Source organism: Bufo bufo, chromosome 9, assembly GCF_905171765.1.
Source record: "Bufo bufo chromosome 9, aBufBuf1.1, whole genome shotgun sequence".
NCBI lineage: Eukaryota > Metazoa > Chordata > Amphibia > Anura > Bufonidae > Bufo > Bufo bufo.
In genome coordinates this window covers 214649269-214669679 of record NC_053397.1, presented here as the reverse complement: position 1 = coordinate 214669679, position 20411 = coordinate 214649269, and the positions used below count along the sequence as shown (strand labels likewise).

Genomic DNA, 20411 nt, shown 5'->3' with positions numbered 1-20411 from the left:
CTATACAATGTACATCGCTGTGCTTGGTGAGCACAGAGAAAGCCAAGATGCTCAGGAGTGCCGGTGCCTTCTCAAACAGCTGATCGGCGGGGGTCCGACCAATCAGATTCTTATGACCTAATCAGTATTTAAGTCTCAGAAAACTCTTTTAAAAAAAAAAAAAGTTATGGCTATTGGAATGTGGGGAAATAAAAACAAAAATGGGCCCAGTCCCCTAAGGGGTTAAAATACATTTTTTTTTTTATCTGCAGATTCTAGTGCATAGTGCAGCATCAGAGGTCTGCTTTAGCTGCTCATATCTTTGGATACTGTAGGTAGCAGATAGCGATATGTGCTTTGTATTGTTTGAAAGCTAACATTCCAAGTTTTCAAACAATACAAAAATCACAGCATTATCTTCACTACATGGGAAGATATCGGGATTGCAGTGAATGCAGCTGAAAGTGAAAGTAAAAAGATTTTACCTGCATTTATTCCCGACTCGATTTCTAACAGCAATATCTCCTACTGATGGGTTAAAAACAAGCATTACCTTACTGATTCTACGCCACTGCCATTCCAACGCTACCCTTTACTTTCTAATCCTGGCTGGACACATAGCCGGGTCACTGCTGCGGGTAGGGATTGGCTCAGTGTGCATTTTCAGCGTGTCAGGTCCAGGAAGTGGAGAGCAGCATTAGAACAGCGGCGGGGATTCAATGAAATATTATTTGTTTTAACACATTCTCAATCCCCTTTTACAACAAATGTTCTCACCTCGAAATACTATTTTCTTACCCTTTAAAGACGATGGACAAATATTTTTATTTGCTTCCTAAAAGCAGAAGGAAGCAGCTTTCCAATAAGTTTTCATTAAAGATTTCCTATCACACTGCTGCTGCACAGTTTGTGCAATTCCTGTACATAGCAGGTGGTGATGCTGCGTCAACATAGATCCAACTGCACACTGCTCTTAGAAGGCGACAACCTGGATTCATCACATTTTTGTACATCATATATAGCCATCATGTATGGCTAAGTGCATCTCTTTTCTGGAAGATGGCACCAAGATGGGACAAGACCGCTGGCAGAGACAATGTTTACCCTGGGGTGATTGTCTAAATTGAAGACCATAGGTTTTCAGCCGCCAAGAATAAATGCAGAACCATGAAACCAAATATTACTGTCAGAATTTTCTCTGGTTAGTCGCCCCCTGGTGGTGAGAAGAAAATCTGCAAGTGAAGTCAGACTGCTAGTAAGTAAAATTCCAATGGCTAGGACGCGTCAGAAGTCTGGATCATTGGGGTCTGGGTGCAGAGATCTCTATGGTGACTAAAGCAAAGGGGTAGAATCTCTTGGCTGGGCACTTTGCCCCTTCTTTCTCCTCAGAGCAGGGTATATGGGTTCATACATCAATGGAGGGGATTCATCATCCCCCACTTGTTTTCTGGCATAAAAAAAAAAGTCACAATTTGCTAATTTTTGTTTTAAATGCAACTGCGCCTAAACCTAGACGTGTTTCTATGCAACCTTTGCCACTTTACAAAAAGGAGAGTGGATAGGCGAGGTGTGACCATTGGCCCAGGGATACAGGTTCTTCTCAAAAAAATTAGCATATTGTGATAAAGTTCATTATTTTCTGTAATGTACTGATAAACATTAGACTTTCATATATTTTAGATTCATTACACACAACTGAAGTAGTTCAAGCCTTTTCTTGTTTTAATATTGATGATTTTGGCATACAGCTCATGAAAACCTAAAATTCCTATCTCAAAAAATTAGCATATCATGAAAAAGGTTCTCTAAACGAGCTATTAACCTAATCATCTGAATCAACTAATTAACTCTAAACACCTGCAAAAGATTCCTGAGGCTTTTAAAAACTCCCAGCCTGGTTCATTACTCAAAACCGCAATCATGGGTAAGACTGCCGACCTGACTGCTGTCCAGAAGGCCATCATTGACACCCTCAAGCAAGAGGGTAAGACACAGAAAGAAATTTCTGAACGAATAGGCTGTTCCCAGAGTGCTGTATCAAGGCACCTCAGTGGGAAGTCTGTGGGAAAGAAAAGGGTGGCAGAAAACGCTGCACAACGAGAAGAGGTGACCGGACCCTGAGGAAGATTGTGGAGAAGGACCGATTCCAGACCTTGGGGGACCTGCGGAAGCAGTGGACTGAGTCTGGAGTAGAAACATCCAGAGCCACTGTGTACAGGCATGTGCAGGAAATGGGCTACAGGTGCCGCATTCCCCAGGTCAAGCCACTTTTGAACAAGAAACAGCGGCAGAAGCGCCTGACCTGGGCTACAGAGAAGCAGCACTGGACTGTTGCTCAGTGGTCCAAAGTACTTTTTTCGGATGAAAGCAAATTTTGCATGTCATTCGGAAATCAAGGTGCCAGAGTCTGGAGGAAGACTGGGGAGAGGGAAATGCCAAAATGCCTGAAGTCCAGTGTCAAGTACCCACAGTCAGTGATGGTCTGGGGTGCCATGTCAGCTGCTGGTGTTGGTCCACTGTGTTTTATCAAGGGCAGGGTCAATGCAGCTAGCTATCAGGAGATTTTGGAGCACTTCATGCTTCCATCTGCTGAAAAGCTTTATGTAGATGAAGATTTCATTTTTCAGCACGACCTGGCACCTGCTCACAGTGCCAAAACCACTGGTAAATGGTTTACTGACCATGGTATTACTGTGCTCAATTGGCCTGCCAACTCTCCTGACCTGAACCCCATAGAGAATCTGTGGGATATTGGGAAGAGAAAGTTGAGAGACGCAAGACCCAACACTCTGGATGAGCTTAAGGCCGCTATCGAAGCATCCTGGGCCTCCATAACACCTCAGCAGTGCCACAGGCTGATTGCCTCCATGCCACATTGCCGCATTGAAGCAGTCATTTCTGCAAAAGGATTCCCGACCAAGTATTAAGTGCATAACTGAACTCAATTATTTGAAGGTTGACTTTTTTTGTATTAAAAACACTTTTCTTTTATTGGTCGGATGAAATATGCAAATTTTTTTAGATAGGAATTTTGGGTTTTCATGAGCTGTATGCCAAAATCATCAATATTAAAACAACAAAAGGCTTGAACTACTTCAGTTGTGTGTAATGAATCTAAAATATATGAAAGTCTAATGTTTATCAGTACATTACAGAAAATAATGAACTTTATCACAATATGCTAATTTTTTGAGAAGAACCTGTATTTATCATAATTTCCAGCCGTCCACCGATGATCCCAATGATCTTGCAATCTGCATGCCAGGCAAGAATTTACCAGATTTATCTACATACATTTAGCACGGACAGGACGTCTGCCGCCTTCTTATTCTCTATACAACACAAACAAGAAGTGCAGGAGTCATCATTTTATTGTCACAGGTCTACAGAGGAAAAAAAATTAAAAATAAAATTTAAAAAAAAAGCACCACGCAAAAAACTACACTTAAGAAATCAGACAAAAAAAATAATAATTTCAGAATTCATTTTCGTTGAGGCGTCATCTATAGAATGGTAAAACCCTCTCGCCCCTTGAGTGCAAAGCTGGTGACGGAGCCTCAGATTACATTTTCGGCATACATATGTCAACAGAAGCTTTATAGGAAGCAATGGGCATGAAGATACAGTAATACGCCGGGGGACAGGTTACATTCATGAGTAGGTGAAACCCCCCCCAAAAAAAAAAAAAGGGGTAAAGTAACAAGGACAATGACTCGTAATGGGGGTCTTTGGGGCTGGTGGGACAGAGTAGAAGTATTTGGGATGTGTGATCTATGTCCTAAGAATGATCTGTATATTAGAATTGCTCCGGCGGCCTGCGTAATGCCAAGATGGAGTAAGACAAATACTTACCTTGTAACACCATAAAAATATTAGGGCTTTAGCTCTGTACTTTTTTTTTTGCATTTTAAGCCATAAGGATTGCAGTGGATGAGAGAAGTTCACATTATCCTAGTAGGAGGGAGGGGGTTGTAATAGTTTGGAAATACAGGAACATGGACACGCACCAGAAAGAAAAAAAATAATCCATTCAAAATATGCATCACAATGTTTTAAACCAAGCCTAAGCCATATTATTGCCATCTATTGTGTCCCACTTCCTACTGGGAGAGGTAGAGGAGGGAGGCGGTTTTGAACTTATGGCTTAAAATGCTACAGTTGTACATCGGTTGTGTGTGGCTGTAGTAAAAGCACAGGAGCGTGCGCCTCCTCTACCGCAGCTCATCTCCGTGTGGTTCATGATGCCTCTTATCTGCTCTGGTTTTTTTGTGTTTTTATTCTCCCGTCTTTCCTAAATATCTATTTCTTTTTGGAACTCGATGATCGTGAGCCAGAATGGGACGACCCAGCGGGGGAATGTCTGCGCCTGAAACACAGAAAATCAAAAAGTAGTTTTTTGTTAATAAAGGAACTTAAAGAACATAAAACTACAGCCTGAAAAGTGATCTGATAGAGTCAGCGCACTATAAAACCGTATACGAAAGCAAAAGTCATGACAGTGCACATGTGTACTCTAACAACATAGTCGTATATGAGGAAGACATGATATTGTGGCATGTAAAAGAAGTCAGGCAAAAGCAAAGCATTTCCACCAAGTCAGCTGCATATTCCTTGTTACAGCTAGTATTATACTATATATTCTTGTACATAGGAGCAGTATTATAGTAGTTATATTCTTGTACATAGGAGCAGTATTATAGTAGTTATATTCTTGTACAAAGGAGCAGTATTATAGTAGTTATATTCTTGTACATAGGAAGCAGTATTATAGTAGGTATATTCTTGTACATAGGAGCTGTTATATTCTTGTACATAGGAGCAGTATTATAGTAGTTATATTCTTGTACATAGGAGGCAGTATTATAGTAGTTATATTCTTGTACATAGGAGGCAGTATTATAGTAGTTATATTCATGTACATAGGAAGCAGTATTATAGTAGTTATATTCTTGTACATAGGAGCAGTATTATAGTAGTTATATTCCTGTACATAGGAGCAGTATTATAGTAGTTATATTCTTGTACATAGAAGCAGTATTATAGTAGATATATTCTTGTACATAGGAGCAGTATTATAGTAGTTATATTCTTGTACATAGGAGCTGTATTATAGTAGATATATTCTTGTACATAGGAGCTGTATTATAGTAGTTATATTCTTGTAAATAGGAGGCAGTATTATAGTAGTTATATTCTTGTACATAGGAGGTAGTATTATAGTAGTTATATTCTTGTACATAGGAGCTGTATTATAGTAGTTATATTCTTGTAAATAGGAGGCAGTATTATAGTAGTTATATTCTTGTACATAGGAGGTAGTATTATAGTAGTTATATTCTTGTACATAGGAGCAGTATTATAGTAGTTATATTCTTGTACATAGGAGCAGTATTATAGTAGTTATATTCTTGTACATAGGAGCAGTATTATAGTAGTTATATTCTTGTACAAAGGAGCAGTATTATAGTAGTTATATTCTTGTACATAGGAAGCAGTATTATAGTAGGTATATTCTTGTACATAGGAGCAGTATTATAGTAGTTATATTCTTGTACATAGGAGCAGTATTATAGTAGTTATATTCTTGTACATAGGAGGCAGTATTATAGTAGTTATATTCTTGTACATAGGAGGCAGTATTATAGTAGTTATATTCATGTACATAGGAAGCAGTATTATAGTAGTTATATTCTTGTACATAGGAGCAGTATTATAGTAGTTATATTCCTGTACATAGGAGCAGTATTATAGTAGTTATATTCTTGTACATAGAAGCAGTATTATAGTAGATATATTCTTGTACATAGGAGCAGTATTATAGTAGTTATATTCTTGTACATAGGAGCTGTATTATAGTAGATATATTCTTGTATAGAGGAGGCAGTATTATAGTAGTTATATTCTTGTACATAGGAGGTAGTATTATAGTAGTTATATTCTTGTACATAGGAGCAGTATTATAGTAGTTATATTCTTGTACATAGGAGCAGTATTATAGTAGTTATATTCTTGTACATAGGAGCAGTATTATAGTAGTTATATTCTTGTACATAGGAGCAGTATTGTAGTAGTTATATTCTTGTACATAGGAGGCAGTATTGTAGTAGTTATATTCTTGTACATAGGAGCAGCATTATAATAGTTATATTCTTGTACATAGGAGCAGTATTATAGTAGTTATATTCCTGTACATAGGAGCAGTATTATAGTAGTTATATTCTTGTACATAGGAGCAGTATTATAGTAGTTATATTCTTGTACATAGGAGCAGTATTATAGTAGTTAGATTCTTGTACATAGGAGCAGTATTATAGTAGTTAGATTCTTGTATATAGGATCAGAATTATAGTAGTTATATTCTTGTACATATAGAGCAGTATTATAGCAGTTATATTCTTGTACATAGGAGGCAGTATTATAGTAGTTATATTCTTGTACATAGGAGCTGTATTATAGTAGTTATATTCTTGTACATAGGAGCTGTATTATAGTAGTTATATTCTTGTAAATAGGAGGCAGTATTATAGTAGTTATATTCTTGTACATAGGAGGTAGTATTATAGTAGTTATATTCTTGTACATAGGAGCAGTATTATAGTAGTTATATTCTTGTACATAGGAGCAGTATTATAGTAGTTATATTCTTGTACATAGGAGCAGTATTATAGTAGTTATATTCTTGTACATAGGAGCAGTATTATAGTAGTTATATTCTTGTACATAGGAGCAATATTATAGTAGTTATATTCTTTTACATAGGGGCAGTATTATAGTAGTTATATTAGTGTACATAGGAGCAGTATTATAGCAGACATACTCCCATTGAGAGGAAGCAGTGACTATGGAATATATAATGTATCAATTGCAACTGGATTTCTATTTAACATCCATAAATGCTTAGCCAAGCACTAATAATTCTGGGAGAATAATCTGAAAAACGTGACAAAATTGACATTTTTACAGAAAAAGTTCTGACTCTTCATTTCCCATTGTTCCCTTTCACTGACATTCCCCCTCCGATTCTACGGTAACCCAAACCTTTCTGTTGACCGTGATCTTGTTCGCCTTTTTTTGCGGTCACCAGACGAAGACTTGGAGCGGCTCCTTTTCTTTCCCCTCTCTGAAGAAGAGGACGACGAATGAGAACTTGCGTAAGATCTTTTTTTGGGGGAAGAAGAACCTCGGTGGGATCTGGAGCTGGATCTTTATTGATTAAAAATTGATATAATTTAATGACAAAATTCACAGGAAACAAAAGAAATCAATAGAAAGCAGAGACAACAACTGAGGACTTCTTAAAAAATAACATCACTTACCCTTTTCCCAACAACTTCCTAAATTAATATTTAAGGGGTGTTCCCATCTGCTAAGGGGTGGCTTATTACTAGTATATGTCATCACTTTATAATTGGTGGGGGTCCCAAAGACTTGGTCCCGAGTTAGAAGGGGGTCACAGAACTGACCCTAATAGAGCTCTATTAGGGTGAATAGGACTTTACACTCTCCCTGCTGCCCTGTGCTTTGTGCACACAACAGCAGGGAGCTGATCCCCCTCCCCTAAATGGTGCCATCCACAGATCCCCCCCCTCACCTAAATGGTGCCATCCACAGATCCCCCCCCTCATCTAAACGGTGCCATCCACAGATCCCCCCCCCCTCACCTAAACGGTGCCATCCCCAGATCCCCCTAAACGGTGCCATCCCCAGATCCCCCTCCTCCCCTAAACGGTGCCATCCACAGATCATCCCCCCCCTCCCCTAAACGGTGCCATCCACAGATCACCCCCCCCCTTCCCCTAAACGGTGCCATCCACAGATCACCCCCCCCCCTTCCCCTAAACGGTGCCATCCACAGATCACCCCCCCCCTTCCCCTAAACGGTGCCATCCACAGATCACCCCCCCCCTTCCCCTAAACGGTGCCATCCACAGATCACCCCCCCCCCTTCCCCTAAACGGTGCCATCCACAGATCCCCCCCCCCCCTAAACGGTGCCGTCCACAGATTCTCCCCCCCCCCCCAAACGGTGCCGTCCACAGATTCTCCCCCCCCCCCCCCAAACGGTGCCGTCCACAGATTCTCCCCCCCCCCCCCAAACGGTGCCGTCCACAGATTCTCCCCCCCCCCCCAAACGGTGCCGTCCACAGATTCTCCCCCCCCCCCCAAACGGTGCCGTCCACAGATTCTCCCCCCCCCAAACGGTGCCGTCCACAGATTTCCCCCCTTCCCCCGACGCTCACAGGAATACATTTAAAAACTAATCAGTAACTTTAACTTTATTAATTGGTGATCTCTTTACTGTATACCTTACTAGGTCTTAGCTCCGGTAACAGCAGGCAGTGCGGGGGGCGGCGCTCACCCACTGACGTCACGCGCCTGCGCCGCCTAGTGGGAGGAGTAGGCGCGTGACGTCAGTGAGTGAGCGCTGCCCGCCCGCACTGCCTGCTGTTACCGGAGCGAAGACCTAGTAAGGTATACAGTAAAGAGATCACCAATTAATAAAGTTAAAGTTACTGATTAGTTTTTAAAATGTTCTACTGTCAGCGGCGTGGCCTTGTATATTCTAACCCCCAGGCAAGCGTCCCTGTCACCATGGGAACGCCTGGGGGTTAGAATATACCATCGGATTTGAGTTTTCACGAGCTCACTGAGATCGTGAAAACTCAATGATTTACTGTCAGTCCCTCCCCTCCTCCTCTTTTGTCATTGGTGGTCAGCGGCAGCCGCACACGGTGGGGAGGGAGGGACTCTCTCCTTCTCCACTGTGCCGGCTCAGGATCATATCGCGGTCCGGCGATATAGGCGATATGCTCAAAATCCATATCGTGGCACAAATTTATATCGCATATCGCCTATATCGCCCACCCCTACTTGGGATCAGTCAGGGTTTTAGCGATGGACTCTACACTGATCATATAGTGATAAGATGGGAATCGCCCTTTAATAATATAGGTCTATTAGATATTACAACATAACTTTTAGCCAGAGTATATTAAGACATTGCAGCAAACACAATGTCCCCTTATGAGTAGGAGGTCACGTTCTGGGAACAGTAAATAGAATCAGCGTTTTAAAGACATCTTGAACCACTTGCGAACACAGCGCGGTACCCCCTATTCACCTTGATTTTGAACCACGAGATCGAGAACGTTCCTTTGAGCTAGAGCGAGATCTGGAACTGGAAGAGCTTCTTGAACGGGATCTGAAACAACACGGTGCATTTGTTTTCCTGTTCAGTCAATCGATGCACAAAATGACTGCATTAATCACTTTCTGCTACTTACAGGATCCCAAGGTAAAGGCTTGGGGCACAAAGTATAATAAAAATGGAAAAACCACCTGACAAACAAGTGACATGTAAAAATACGAAAGGCAACAACACAACTTAAGACTTATAAGAAAGCCCCACTAATAACACTTCCTGATGAAGGGGAACTACCTATCCCCGAAACGCGCTGTTGTAATGTACACATGCGCTTTTCTCAAATGAAGAAGGAATTTATATTTGATTATCACGACCGCCTCCACCGGTGTTCTTGCGCCTAAGCAGATCCTCTTTTCCGCTACAAGTATCCTTCGGGGGACTGGACATCCAATCCGAATGAAACTCTCCCTGCGGCTGCTCTCCAGGTGAATAGGTCTAATTCACACAAGTCTTCCATAGGGTTGTGCCTATCATTACAAGGCGAGCCCCCTTCGTTCTCACTCCATTCTATTACCTGTTTGAACATACTACCCTATTGTGCGCCCTTTCTCCTCTCCCCCCCCCCCCCTTTGTGGTGGGAGTGGAATCTAGAGACGTCCATTTCTGAAAGACGACTAATAGCAGGGACAGTGTAAGGCTGTGCTCACGTCACCCTTTTGTCCCACATTAAATGTATATGTTGAACAGATGTCTCAGAAGGACCCCCATACTGTGGCTTCTGTCTCCGTAGGGTGCCATTGCGAAAGAACTAAACATATGCATACATATGGCTAGACGTATTACGCTTTTGCACCATTTTTTCCCCCAATGTATATCTTACACGTGGGACAAAACATGATGTGAACAGCCTCTAGGATGAGTTGTCTAAATGACAAACCATAGAAGGGACATAAACATTTTTATAGGTAGGGTCATTGAGTCTTGGGGAGAATGCTTGTGAACATCACCTCTCAGGACTAAAACTGTCCAGTAAGGGCTCCTCGGGCTCATGCACACGAACGTGTGCTGGCCGGGCTCATATTGCGGCCCCCGCTATATACGAGACCCGCCTGTGGGTGCACGGTGTGCTTCTGTAGGGTTCCTCTCAGTGCCTCCGCACCACAAAAAAAAAAAATAGAACATGTTCTATGTTTTTGCGGTGCAGACAGATCACGGACCCAAACAAGCTGAATGGGCCTGCATCCGTCTGCGGAAACCGCACGGATGTTACCCATGCATTGGGGACTGCCTAAAGCACGGAACGGCCGGGTGCATGAGCCCTGATTCCTATCGTGTGTGGAGTCCCAGAAGTGGTCCCCTTCACCCATAATGCTTATGCTCCTGTGGTAAAGTGAACTGTATATACAATGCATCAAAGTAAACGCGTTACACATGGAGTCTGAGTAGAGTCTACAGAGGAATCTGTCCTAGCAGCTGTAAGGACAAATCTGCTGATACTGACTCTAGGCCTGCGTTCCGATGATCCCTGCTCTTATATATAGCTGCCGCGCGTAGCAAAATATTACAAGAATGTATGGCAGCGTGGGCTGTCCATTGTACCACCCACCCATCTGTACTCCTATTACAATTTATTATTTGTATCTGCCAATATAGAAAATCATATTGGTTTGAGAGGAGCGGAATAGGGGCACAATATGTTTATGCCTTAGGCTAATCTGAGACTGGCCTCGGTAGTACCCTTATGCCCAGGAGCAGTCATTCTGCCTCTTCCAATCACTGCATTTATCTTCATTCCAGGATTTTACAACTTATGGCCCATCCTTAGGAGAGGCCATCAATATCTGATTGGCTGGGGTCCGACACCCCACAGACATGAGGATCTGCAGCGGCTCCGGAACTACAGAGCTCCATGCAATGTGATTACCTTTCCCTTCAATGGGAGCAGCGCTAAAGTAATCTGCTTTGTCAACTACACAATGGACAGAGGTGTGTAATTCTGATGCCGTCCTCTGGCGCTGGTCTGAAATAACTGATCAGCAGAGGTACAGGGTGTGGAACCCCCGCCAGACACAGAAGGCCTATCCCGAGGATGCTCATCACATGCATGATCCCCTCAGACAGAATAATATCCAACAACAGAAGCACATCCATGTGTACAGCCACAGAGCACACATCATGGAGGCACTGTGTTCATTGCAGGTAAATGCAGAACTAGTTGCCTATGAAAGGATGAAAACTATCATATGAACAGTGAAAGTATAATATTTAAAGAAAGTAAAGTGCAGATAAAAAGCAGAGAAGACACTTCATGACATTGCACAAGATAATGTCGGCTCTAGAATATAAAGTAGTAAATAATTACATAAAAAAAATAAAAAATAAAAAGGAAAAAGTTAAAAATAGATACTGACATTTTGCCCGGCTTTTCCCTTGACCTGTACCCGTTTACCTGGACCTAGACCTTGAGCTTGTATGGGAGGAGGAGTGGGAAGAATGGGATTTAGATCTGCCGCGAGCGGGATTCTTATTTTTACCAGGATCTTCCTCATCACTGGCAAGGTTATATTTTGAAAGGTCGCCATCGTCATCCTCTTCATCGTCCTAAAAACAAATGTTTGGGAACATGAGTTATTAAGAAATACATTTTCCTAATTGAAATTCACTGGGGAAAAAAAATAAGTTGATGACTTCATGCAGCAATAAAAATAAATTGGATGCGGACGAGTACATTGTGTTTCAAGTAGGGCTGCAGCTATGGATTATTTTAGTAATCAAGTATTCTATCCAGTGATGCCCAACCTACGGCCCGCGAAGCTGTGTCATACGGCCCGTGCAGTGCCGCCGGCATCAGGCAGCGAACTACGTGTGAGCGCTCATCTCGGCCGGCCATTGCCATTCAGTGAATCATTAACTGAATGGCTCAGGCGGGATGAGCGCAGCCAGCAGTGACAGACAGAGGAGGGGAGGTCACGTGGGCAGCAGGGGGATCAGCCTATGAAGTAGCAGGGATGTGTGCGCGCACCTATCTCACTCACTTCTGTGCTCGCCGCAGCTCACCCTCCTCCAGGTAGGAAAAAAACTTTCCATCTTTGCAGCCGCTCGCTCAATCCAGTGCTCCTCCCTAGTCCTCCTGAAAACCACTGTGTGCCTTGTAGTGAATTGAAGTGACCACCAGTGTTGTGTGCGCAAATATACACTGCAGCCGAGCTGAGCCTGCTGCTTCAGTAAAAAATAATAATAATAAAAAATAAAAAGCACCCACTGTGGTGTGTGTGTGTGTGTGTGTGTGTGTCAGGGCATTATTACTGTGAAGGGGGCACAGAGGGCATTACTACTACAAAATGCCCACATGTGCCCCCTCCCACAGGGGTAATGCCCACATGTGCCCCCTCCCACAGGAGTCAGACCCCAATGATCTAATATTGATGACTTATCCTAAGGATAGGTCATGAATATTACAGTCACTTACATCATCCAACTTATATTTTGATAGATCTCCTTCTTCTTCATCCTCCTCTTCGCCCTCTTCCTCCTCTTCACCTCCAGACACCTTTTCATCACCTTTTGGTATAGATTTTGCATTGGGTGGCTTTCCACGGTATTTCTTCTTTTTTCGTCCAAACTAGAAATCAAAAAAATAAAATAAGTACAGAAGTACAGTTTGTGTTTGCACAAGCAATTAATCAATAAAAATACGTAGTTACTATAAATTAAGAAATTTTTTTTGTTGTATATTTTAACAATGATTATAAAAAAAACTGGTGTTAAAAAGCCTTATTAATCATAAAAAAATTCTGGATAAATATTGTAGTACAAAAATGTAAAACAGGGCCGTTAAAGGGGTTGTCTGGAGCTAAAACCGACTGTACACATTAGATCTTTGCCCTTAAGATTGGTAAACATGGGCACCTCCCACCGATCAGCTGTCTTGGCAAGCTCTGGATAGGTCATCAATAACCATGTCCCGAACATTCCCTTTAAACCTAAAAAGTGTCTGGTCATTTAGCAGCAAAACATTCTGGTCATTAAGGGGTTAACAGAGCAGAATTTCTTTTACCTCATCATACTCTCCATCCGACTCTTCTCGCTCTATGTATTCTACATTTTCACGTTCATTGAAACCGCCACCATAACCTGTATATAGAAATATGACAATATTATATAACACCAGGTACCAAAAAAAAACTGAGTTGAAGGGGTCGTCTCACTTCAGCAAGTGGCATTTATTATGTAGAGAAAAATTACTACAAGGCACTTACTAAGGTATTGTTATTATCCATAGCCTTTGCTGGCTCGATTCATTTTTTCTACTTAAATATACACTGCTCGTTTCCATAGTTACGACCACCCTGGATTCCAGCAGCAGTGGCCGTGCTTACACATGATAGGAAAAAGTGGCGGCCTTTTGGTGGCCGGGGCTGTGGGAGGGCACATAGGCTGGTACTGTTCTATACTGTGTGCAAGCACGACCACCACTGATGGATTGCAGGGTGGTCATAACCCCTGGATACGAGCAGTGTATAATGTGATGAAAAAGTGAGTATTAAAGGGGTTATAATGCCCTTCCCCCCCCCCCATATGCCCGGGCCCCTCAACGAGGTTGCACTTACCTCGCTCCCCGCGTCACTTCTGAAAACAGATAAGCGCAGGCAGCGGCGGGGACGAGCCTCCCTAGCATCGCGGGGGACGCTAGGGAGGCTTGTCCACATCGCAGCCTGCTATTGGATGCCCCCCCCATGTTTTTATCCGCCTGACGGAGAGATGCAGTGGCGGATGTGCCAGCATCAGAAGAGACGTGGGTGCGAGGTAAGTACAACCTCTGTGAGGGGCATTATAGGTCTTAGATAACCCCTTTAACTTTCTCGACATAATAAATGCTATTTGGTGAAGTGACACAACCCCTTCAAAGTGTACAGTTCTTTACAAATTCACAGAAGATGGCAAAAAAAATAAAAAAAATATAATAATTTAAAGAAGAGCTATACCGGTCCTCTCCTCCAGCTTCGCATACTTTGGGGTGTTGCACATGTTACACTCTGATCTTCTTGCCCAGTTGACATTTCCACAACTAAAAGAAAAGCACAAAGTCAAAAACCTGCAAAAAAACAAAACGTGGAAACCGCATACGTTTTCGCACAGGGAGTGGCTCGGGGGTGCGAGATAAGATGACATTGTTGAGGTCTGAGATGGGGCTTCCACCACCATTCATGGCCACTATGGCTTCTGAAATGATTTGCCGTTGGGTAAAGATTCCCAAGAACTCGGACAAAGCTCCTATGGAAGCAGCAACGATAAATGACTATCCGTATTTCGCTTCACATTACGGTGCAATTATCTCAGTAGTTGCCTTTAGATTGTGGCACCTAAAAATCTACCTTAACTTATAAATAAGGTTTATTAAAACTACCATAAATGCCCCAAAATGATGTTTTCTAACATACTTTATTTTTCCATGTGATACAGACACCTGCAGTTCAGGTGCTTATAGCGCTTACCAATCTGTACTCCCTTTAAATGGCTGTGTACGGGAATAGGGATTCCCCTGTGGCGGCACTGACCGCAGGAGCCTCATAGTACATCACTGCTCGTGTCTGTACCAGCGCTGCTCTCGTAAAGCCTGGAGTAAATAGCATATGCCGGGCTTTAGCAGAGCGGGAACACAGGCAGAGGAGCAATGTGCTATGCTGAACTCCCGCCCTGCACCCACCTGTTCTGCTCTGCTGAAGCCTTGCATGGTGCAGGGTCTAGCAGAACAGAGCAAGCGCAGGGCAGGAGTTCAGCACAACATATCCCTCCTCTGCCTGTGCCCGATCTGCTAAAGCCTGGCAATACTCCAGCCTTCAGGAAGGCAGTGCTGGTACAGACAGGAGCTGGGGAATAAAAAGCCTTGGGCAAGTTGTATGTCAACATTCAATTATTTTGCTCCTGCAGAAGAAAAGCCGCCCCCGCGGTGACCTGGCGGTAATCTCCGGCCACTGAAATCACATGTATGCTAGGCCAAACCAAGCATGCATGTGCATGCAGAAGTTTGGAGGAGCTGCTGTTGGCTGAGAAAGTGACAGCCATGGAAGGTGTATGGGCGGACGAGACTGACCTGTATACTGAGGCGCAGTCTACTTACGTTTTGCATTGCCAGTCGTTGGCACTAAACAATCCGCGGCTCTTCTCTGCCAGCGTTTTCCCGATCTCCGTCCCTCCAGCCTTCATCATTTTAGCATCCGTTGTTTTTTCTTAAATTATAAAAATAACAACATTATATGTATAATAACATAACGGGTTAAAACCTACAGACAGCGAGTATTCATCACGGTATAACCGCACCTCGGCCACATCGGTTGCAGCTCGTCCTTCTGGCAAAGTTAACATTTCCACATCTATAAAAAAAAAAAAGCAAAGGGCAAATAAGAATCGGCAGAGTAACGAGACTTCTTACTGGTCAGAACTGGAGATAAACCGCCATTTCATTCTCCGACAAAGCAAACACCGGTCAGCAGATAATCTCCAATAAATGCGCTAATGTCTACAACGTGTCACCTTCAAGTGTATTCATAGCGGCCGGCTTTGTGACACTTTTTTGGCACCATTTTCACAAAACCACTATTAGGCTCCATTCACACGTCCGCAATTCTGTTCCGCATTTTGCGGAACGGAATTGCAGACCCATTCATTTCTATGGGGCCACACTATGGGCGGCCCGGATCCGGTAATGCTTATCCGCACTTCCGGTTTCGCAATTCCGTTCCCGAAAAAAATAGAACATGTCCTATTCTTGTCCGCAATTGTGGACAAGATTAGGCATTTTCTATTATAGTGCCGGTGTCAGTGTTTTGCGGATCCGCAGATCACATACCGATGTGTGATTGGACCCTTAGGCCTCTTTCACACGACCGTTTTTTGCGTTCCGTATACAGAACCATTCATTTCAATGGTTCCGCATAAAAAAACGGAATGTACTCTGTATGCATTCCAATTCCGTATTTCCGTTCCGTTGAAAGATAGAACATGTCCTATTATTGCCCGCAAATCACGTTCCGTGGCTCGATTCAAGTCAATGGGTCCGCAAAAAGAATAAAACGGAACACATATGGAAATGCATCCGTATCCGTTCTTGCGGAACCATCTATTGAAAATGTTATGCCCAGCCCAATTTTTCTATGTAATTACTGAATACTGTATGTGTCATACGGAAAAACGGAACGGAAATGGAAACACAACGGATCCGAGAAAAACTGACCGCTAAATACTGAAAAAGCCAATAGACTGATGGAGGTCCGACCGCTGGGCACTGCCACTCTATTCATGTCTAGGCCCATAGAGATGAAAGCCACGGTGCTCACAGGGGTGGCGGTGCCTTCTCAAACAGCTGATAGGCGGTGGGCCTGAGTGTCGCACTACCACCGATCAGATACTGGTGACCTATCAGTTAAAAAAAGTCTCTGAAAACGTCCCCCCCCAAAAAAAAATAAAAAAAAAATAAATTACTGAATGGCAGAAATCCACTGAAAATAAATAAAAAAAATGCTTTCTTTTTGAAAGCCTCTCTTTTCCAGTGCAGAAGTGATCGCACCCGGGGGCGTAGCTATAGGGGGTACAGAGGTAGCAGTCGCTACTGGGCCCAATGATCCTTCTGCCATATAAGAATACACCGATAATATAGAAAGAGCATGCTGGTCGAGGTACACCTCTGGCTGGAGGGAAGGGGTTAAGTTGAGAATTTGGGGTCGGGTGCAGGCTATGTGCTTCCCTTCCCCTGGCCACAAAGCACTGAGGGAAGGGGGCCCCAAGCTAAACTCTTGCCCCAGGGCCCATGAGCCTTTAGCTACGCCCCTGATCACACCCCAACCATAGTCACGTGCACTGCCGCAGCTGCGTCATGTTCCCGTAGGGGCCGCGCTAATCACAAGCAGATTGCCGCTAACTAAATCAGCGGTAATCTGCAAGCGGCTGCACCCGCGAACCCCCCAGGTACAGGCAGCCCTTACACGAGCGCGACTGTCCATAGCACACACAAGGAAAACACACGGAGTAGCCAGAAAATGAAAGGCGCTGTCCAGACTTCTCCACCCGTCCTATATAACATCGGGCATGGAGAGATGCCACTGCACCCTGGGCGGGCCAGAACCCAGCACGAGTATTGGGCAGTTTTGTCCCTATGACACCGGCTGACCTGTTACATGTGCGCTTGGCAGCTGAAGGCGTCTGTGTTGGTCCCATGTTCGTATGTGCCCGCGTTGCTGAGAAATAGGATGTTTTATTATATGCAAATGAGCCTCTAGGAGCAACGGGGGCGTCGCCATTACACCTAGAGGCTCCGCTCTCTCTGCACTTTGATTCACAGGACCATGTAATGAAAGTGTCATTACACCCAGTCCTGTCAAAGTGCAGAGAGAGCAGAGCCTCTAGGTGTAATGGCGACGCCCCCGTTGCTCCTAGAGGCTCATTTGCATATAATAAAACATCCTATTTCTCAGCAATGCGGGCACATACGAACATGGGACCAACACAGACGCCTTCAGCTGCCAAGCGCACATGTAAGGCTACTTTCACACTCGCGTTCGGTGCCGATCCGTCTTGTATCTGCACAGATGGATCCGCACGAAAAATGCAAACGCTTGTATCCGTTAATAACAGATCAGTTTGGATTATTCATTAAAAAAAAAGTCTAAGTCAAAACGGATCCGTCCTGACTTACATTGAAAGTCAATGGGAGGCGGATCCGTTTTCAATTGAACCATATTGTGTCAGTGAAAAACAGATCCGTCCCCATTGACTTACATTGTAAGTCAGGACGGATCCGTTTAGCTCCGCATCGTCAGACGGACACCAAAACGCTGCATTGACTTTCAATGTAAGTCAGGACGGATCCGTTTTGACTTTGTTCTTCATAATGCAGACGGATCCGTTCTGAACGGATACAAGCGTTTGCATTATCGGTGCGGATCCGTCTGTGCAGATACCAGACCTAACGCAGGTGTGAAAGTTGCCTTAGTGACCGTCTAAAAAACATAACGGAGACCAAACGCAGCCAAACTGATGCATTCTGAGCGGATCCTTATCCATTCGGAATGCATTAGGGCTGAACTGATCCGTTTTCGACCGATTGTGAGAGCCCTGAAACGGATCTCACAGGCGGACCCAGAAACGCCAGTGTGAAAGTAGCCTAACATTCAAATAGGGAGCGTGGGGCCCCCGGTGGTCGGACCCTTATCCCCCGTCCTGTGGATTTACAAGTTCAGAAGAATAGAAAGACTCTACCTTTTCTTCAACCTGAATGGGCGCCCCTCCTACCCACAGGCCATGTCTGGTACTGCAGCTCAGCCCCACTGAAGTGAAACCCCTCCATCCTCCCCATTCCTGGAGGCCTCGGGCTAATAACATGAGAAAACTGCTCACAATGCAATTCCCTAACCGTTCACGATGGAGTCAGGAGGCCAGAGCCTATGATGAGGGGCCACAGGTCACCTCCGGGGCAGCCCCCACCACCCAGTGACCCTAGCCCAGGCGTCTCCACAGGAAGGCCGACCCTGGTGAGCCCCCTCCCCGCCATGTCTTCTCTATAGCCGCCGCCCATCCATCCCTCACTATGGACTCCCCCACAACGCTCCGGACTCACTTTTTATCCGGGCAAATCCAGTCTCCGTCACTAACGCGAAAATTCTTGGTCGACATCTTGGCCACCGCCGCCGCCGTCCGCTCTGTGAGAAAGGCCCCTCAGCAGAGAGCGGCTTCAGGGCGCCTGTGACAAGAGAAGACCGCCTAGTCACCGGCTGACAGCCAGGTCACATCTACACCAGAAGCTGCGGCTCTATGAATGGGAATGTATATGGCAGGAGAAATATTGGCGTATGACGGGTGATATAATGATTGAATGTCAACAGGCGCATCGGTAGACAGCTATAATACTGCAAAGCCCCCATGACGTAGATGAATAACATTGAGGCGTGGAACGCAAAAAAGAAGAGCCGTAGACGCTCTTGTAGAGTGTCCGCATGCGTCGGTTCCTATTATTTATTTATTTTGTAACAACTTTATTGATCACCACATTAGTTATTTTAGATAACTGGTTGTGTATATACTACATGTGGCCATGTTTTAGTGTTAGATTAGGGGTTGTTCACCTTTATGTTTTGTTTTTACAGACCCCACAACAGGGCCAGCTTATGGTGGGGACCATACTTTTATCTCCACTGCTGGCTGTCCTCTGGCTCCATTGCTGCCTGGCAGGTATCTGGTCTCCCCGCATCAACATCTGTTTTGAGGCAGAACACGTTAACGCTGCAGCCAATCACTGGCCTCAATGGTGACGCGTCACTCATGCGTAAAGTGGCCGTTCTTATGTATTTTGTATCTCAATGTCTTATCATTCTCTAGACCTCTGCTTGCTGACAGTGAAGATGAACATCGTATTTTGTTTTCGTGTCCGTTCTTGTTTTTGCGGATAGGATGCAGATCCATTCATTTCACCGTGTGCTGTCCGCATCAGTATGTCCTATTCCTTTCCGTTTTAGGCATTGTTACAATGGATCCGCAAAAAAACCAAAAACGGATGGCATATGGATGTCATACGTTTTTTTTTTGAAGACTGCAAAACACATGCGACCGTTTGCATGTAGCTTAACTCTCAACATCTCCTAGCGACCATCAGTGAAAAACACATTGAGGCACTTTTATTAAAGGACTATAAAATGCGACTATTTTAGTCGAAAAATAACTGCAAGTCCCCTTTTTAACTGGGCGTGCGACAATATTTAGTCACACAGCCGATTTTTATCCGTGTTCGCCAGTTGAATGTCGGGGGCCGTGCCGGGGCTCCAGTACCTACAAATTTACTAATATTTCCGTAAATGTTGGTGTAGTTTTCGCACCAGGCGCAAGGACTGGCATAGATGCACCTAATTTACGACGAGCTGCACACCCTGTCATTAGATGAATCTTACGGCAGAGCCGCCGGGGGAGGGGGGGGGGGGGTCGTATAAAAACCGATGTAAAAAGCTGATCTTAGTAAATGTACCCCATTGTGTTCGGATGCCTTCCGTTTTTCACAGAAGATTGAAGTTAGCCTGTTTTCCACAACTTAATGCTCCAGCGACTCTAAGGCCCCTTTCACACGGGCGAGTTTTCCGCGCGGGTGCAATACGTGAGGTGAACGCATTGCACCCGCACTGAATCCGGACCCATTCATTTCTATGGGGCTGTGCACACGAGTGGTGATTTTCACACATCACTTGTGCGTTGCGTGAAAATCGCAGCATGTTCTATATTGTGCGTTTTTCACGCAATGCAGGCCC

The 20411-nt window shown here is 44.2% G+C and overlaps 1 protein-coding gene across 1 annotated transcript; it reads right to left on the bottom strand.

Moving 5' to 3' along the window:
* Positions 1–3334: 3334 nt before the first annotated feature.
* On the bottom strand, positions 3335–18874 carry ZRANB2 (zinc finger RANBP2-type containing 2). The gene is made up of 10 exons (XM_040406878.1): positions 18737–18874; positions 15445–15497; positions 15245–15353; positions 14109–14191; positions 13181–13257; positions 12593–12745; positions 11573–11724; positions 9100–9180; positions 7018–7182; positions 3335–4345 (listed from the first exon to the last, which is right to left on the bottom strand). Exons 1-10 carry the CDS (start codon positions 18790–18792, stop codon positions 4279–4281), a joined length of 996 nt encoding a protein of 331 aa, XP_040262812.1. The 5' UTR covers positions 18793–18874; the 3' UTR covers positions 3335–4278.
* Positions 18875–20411: the final 1537 nt, after the last annotated feature.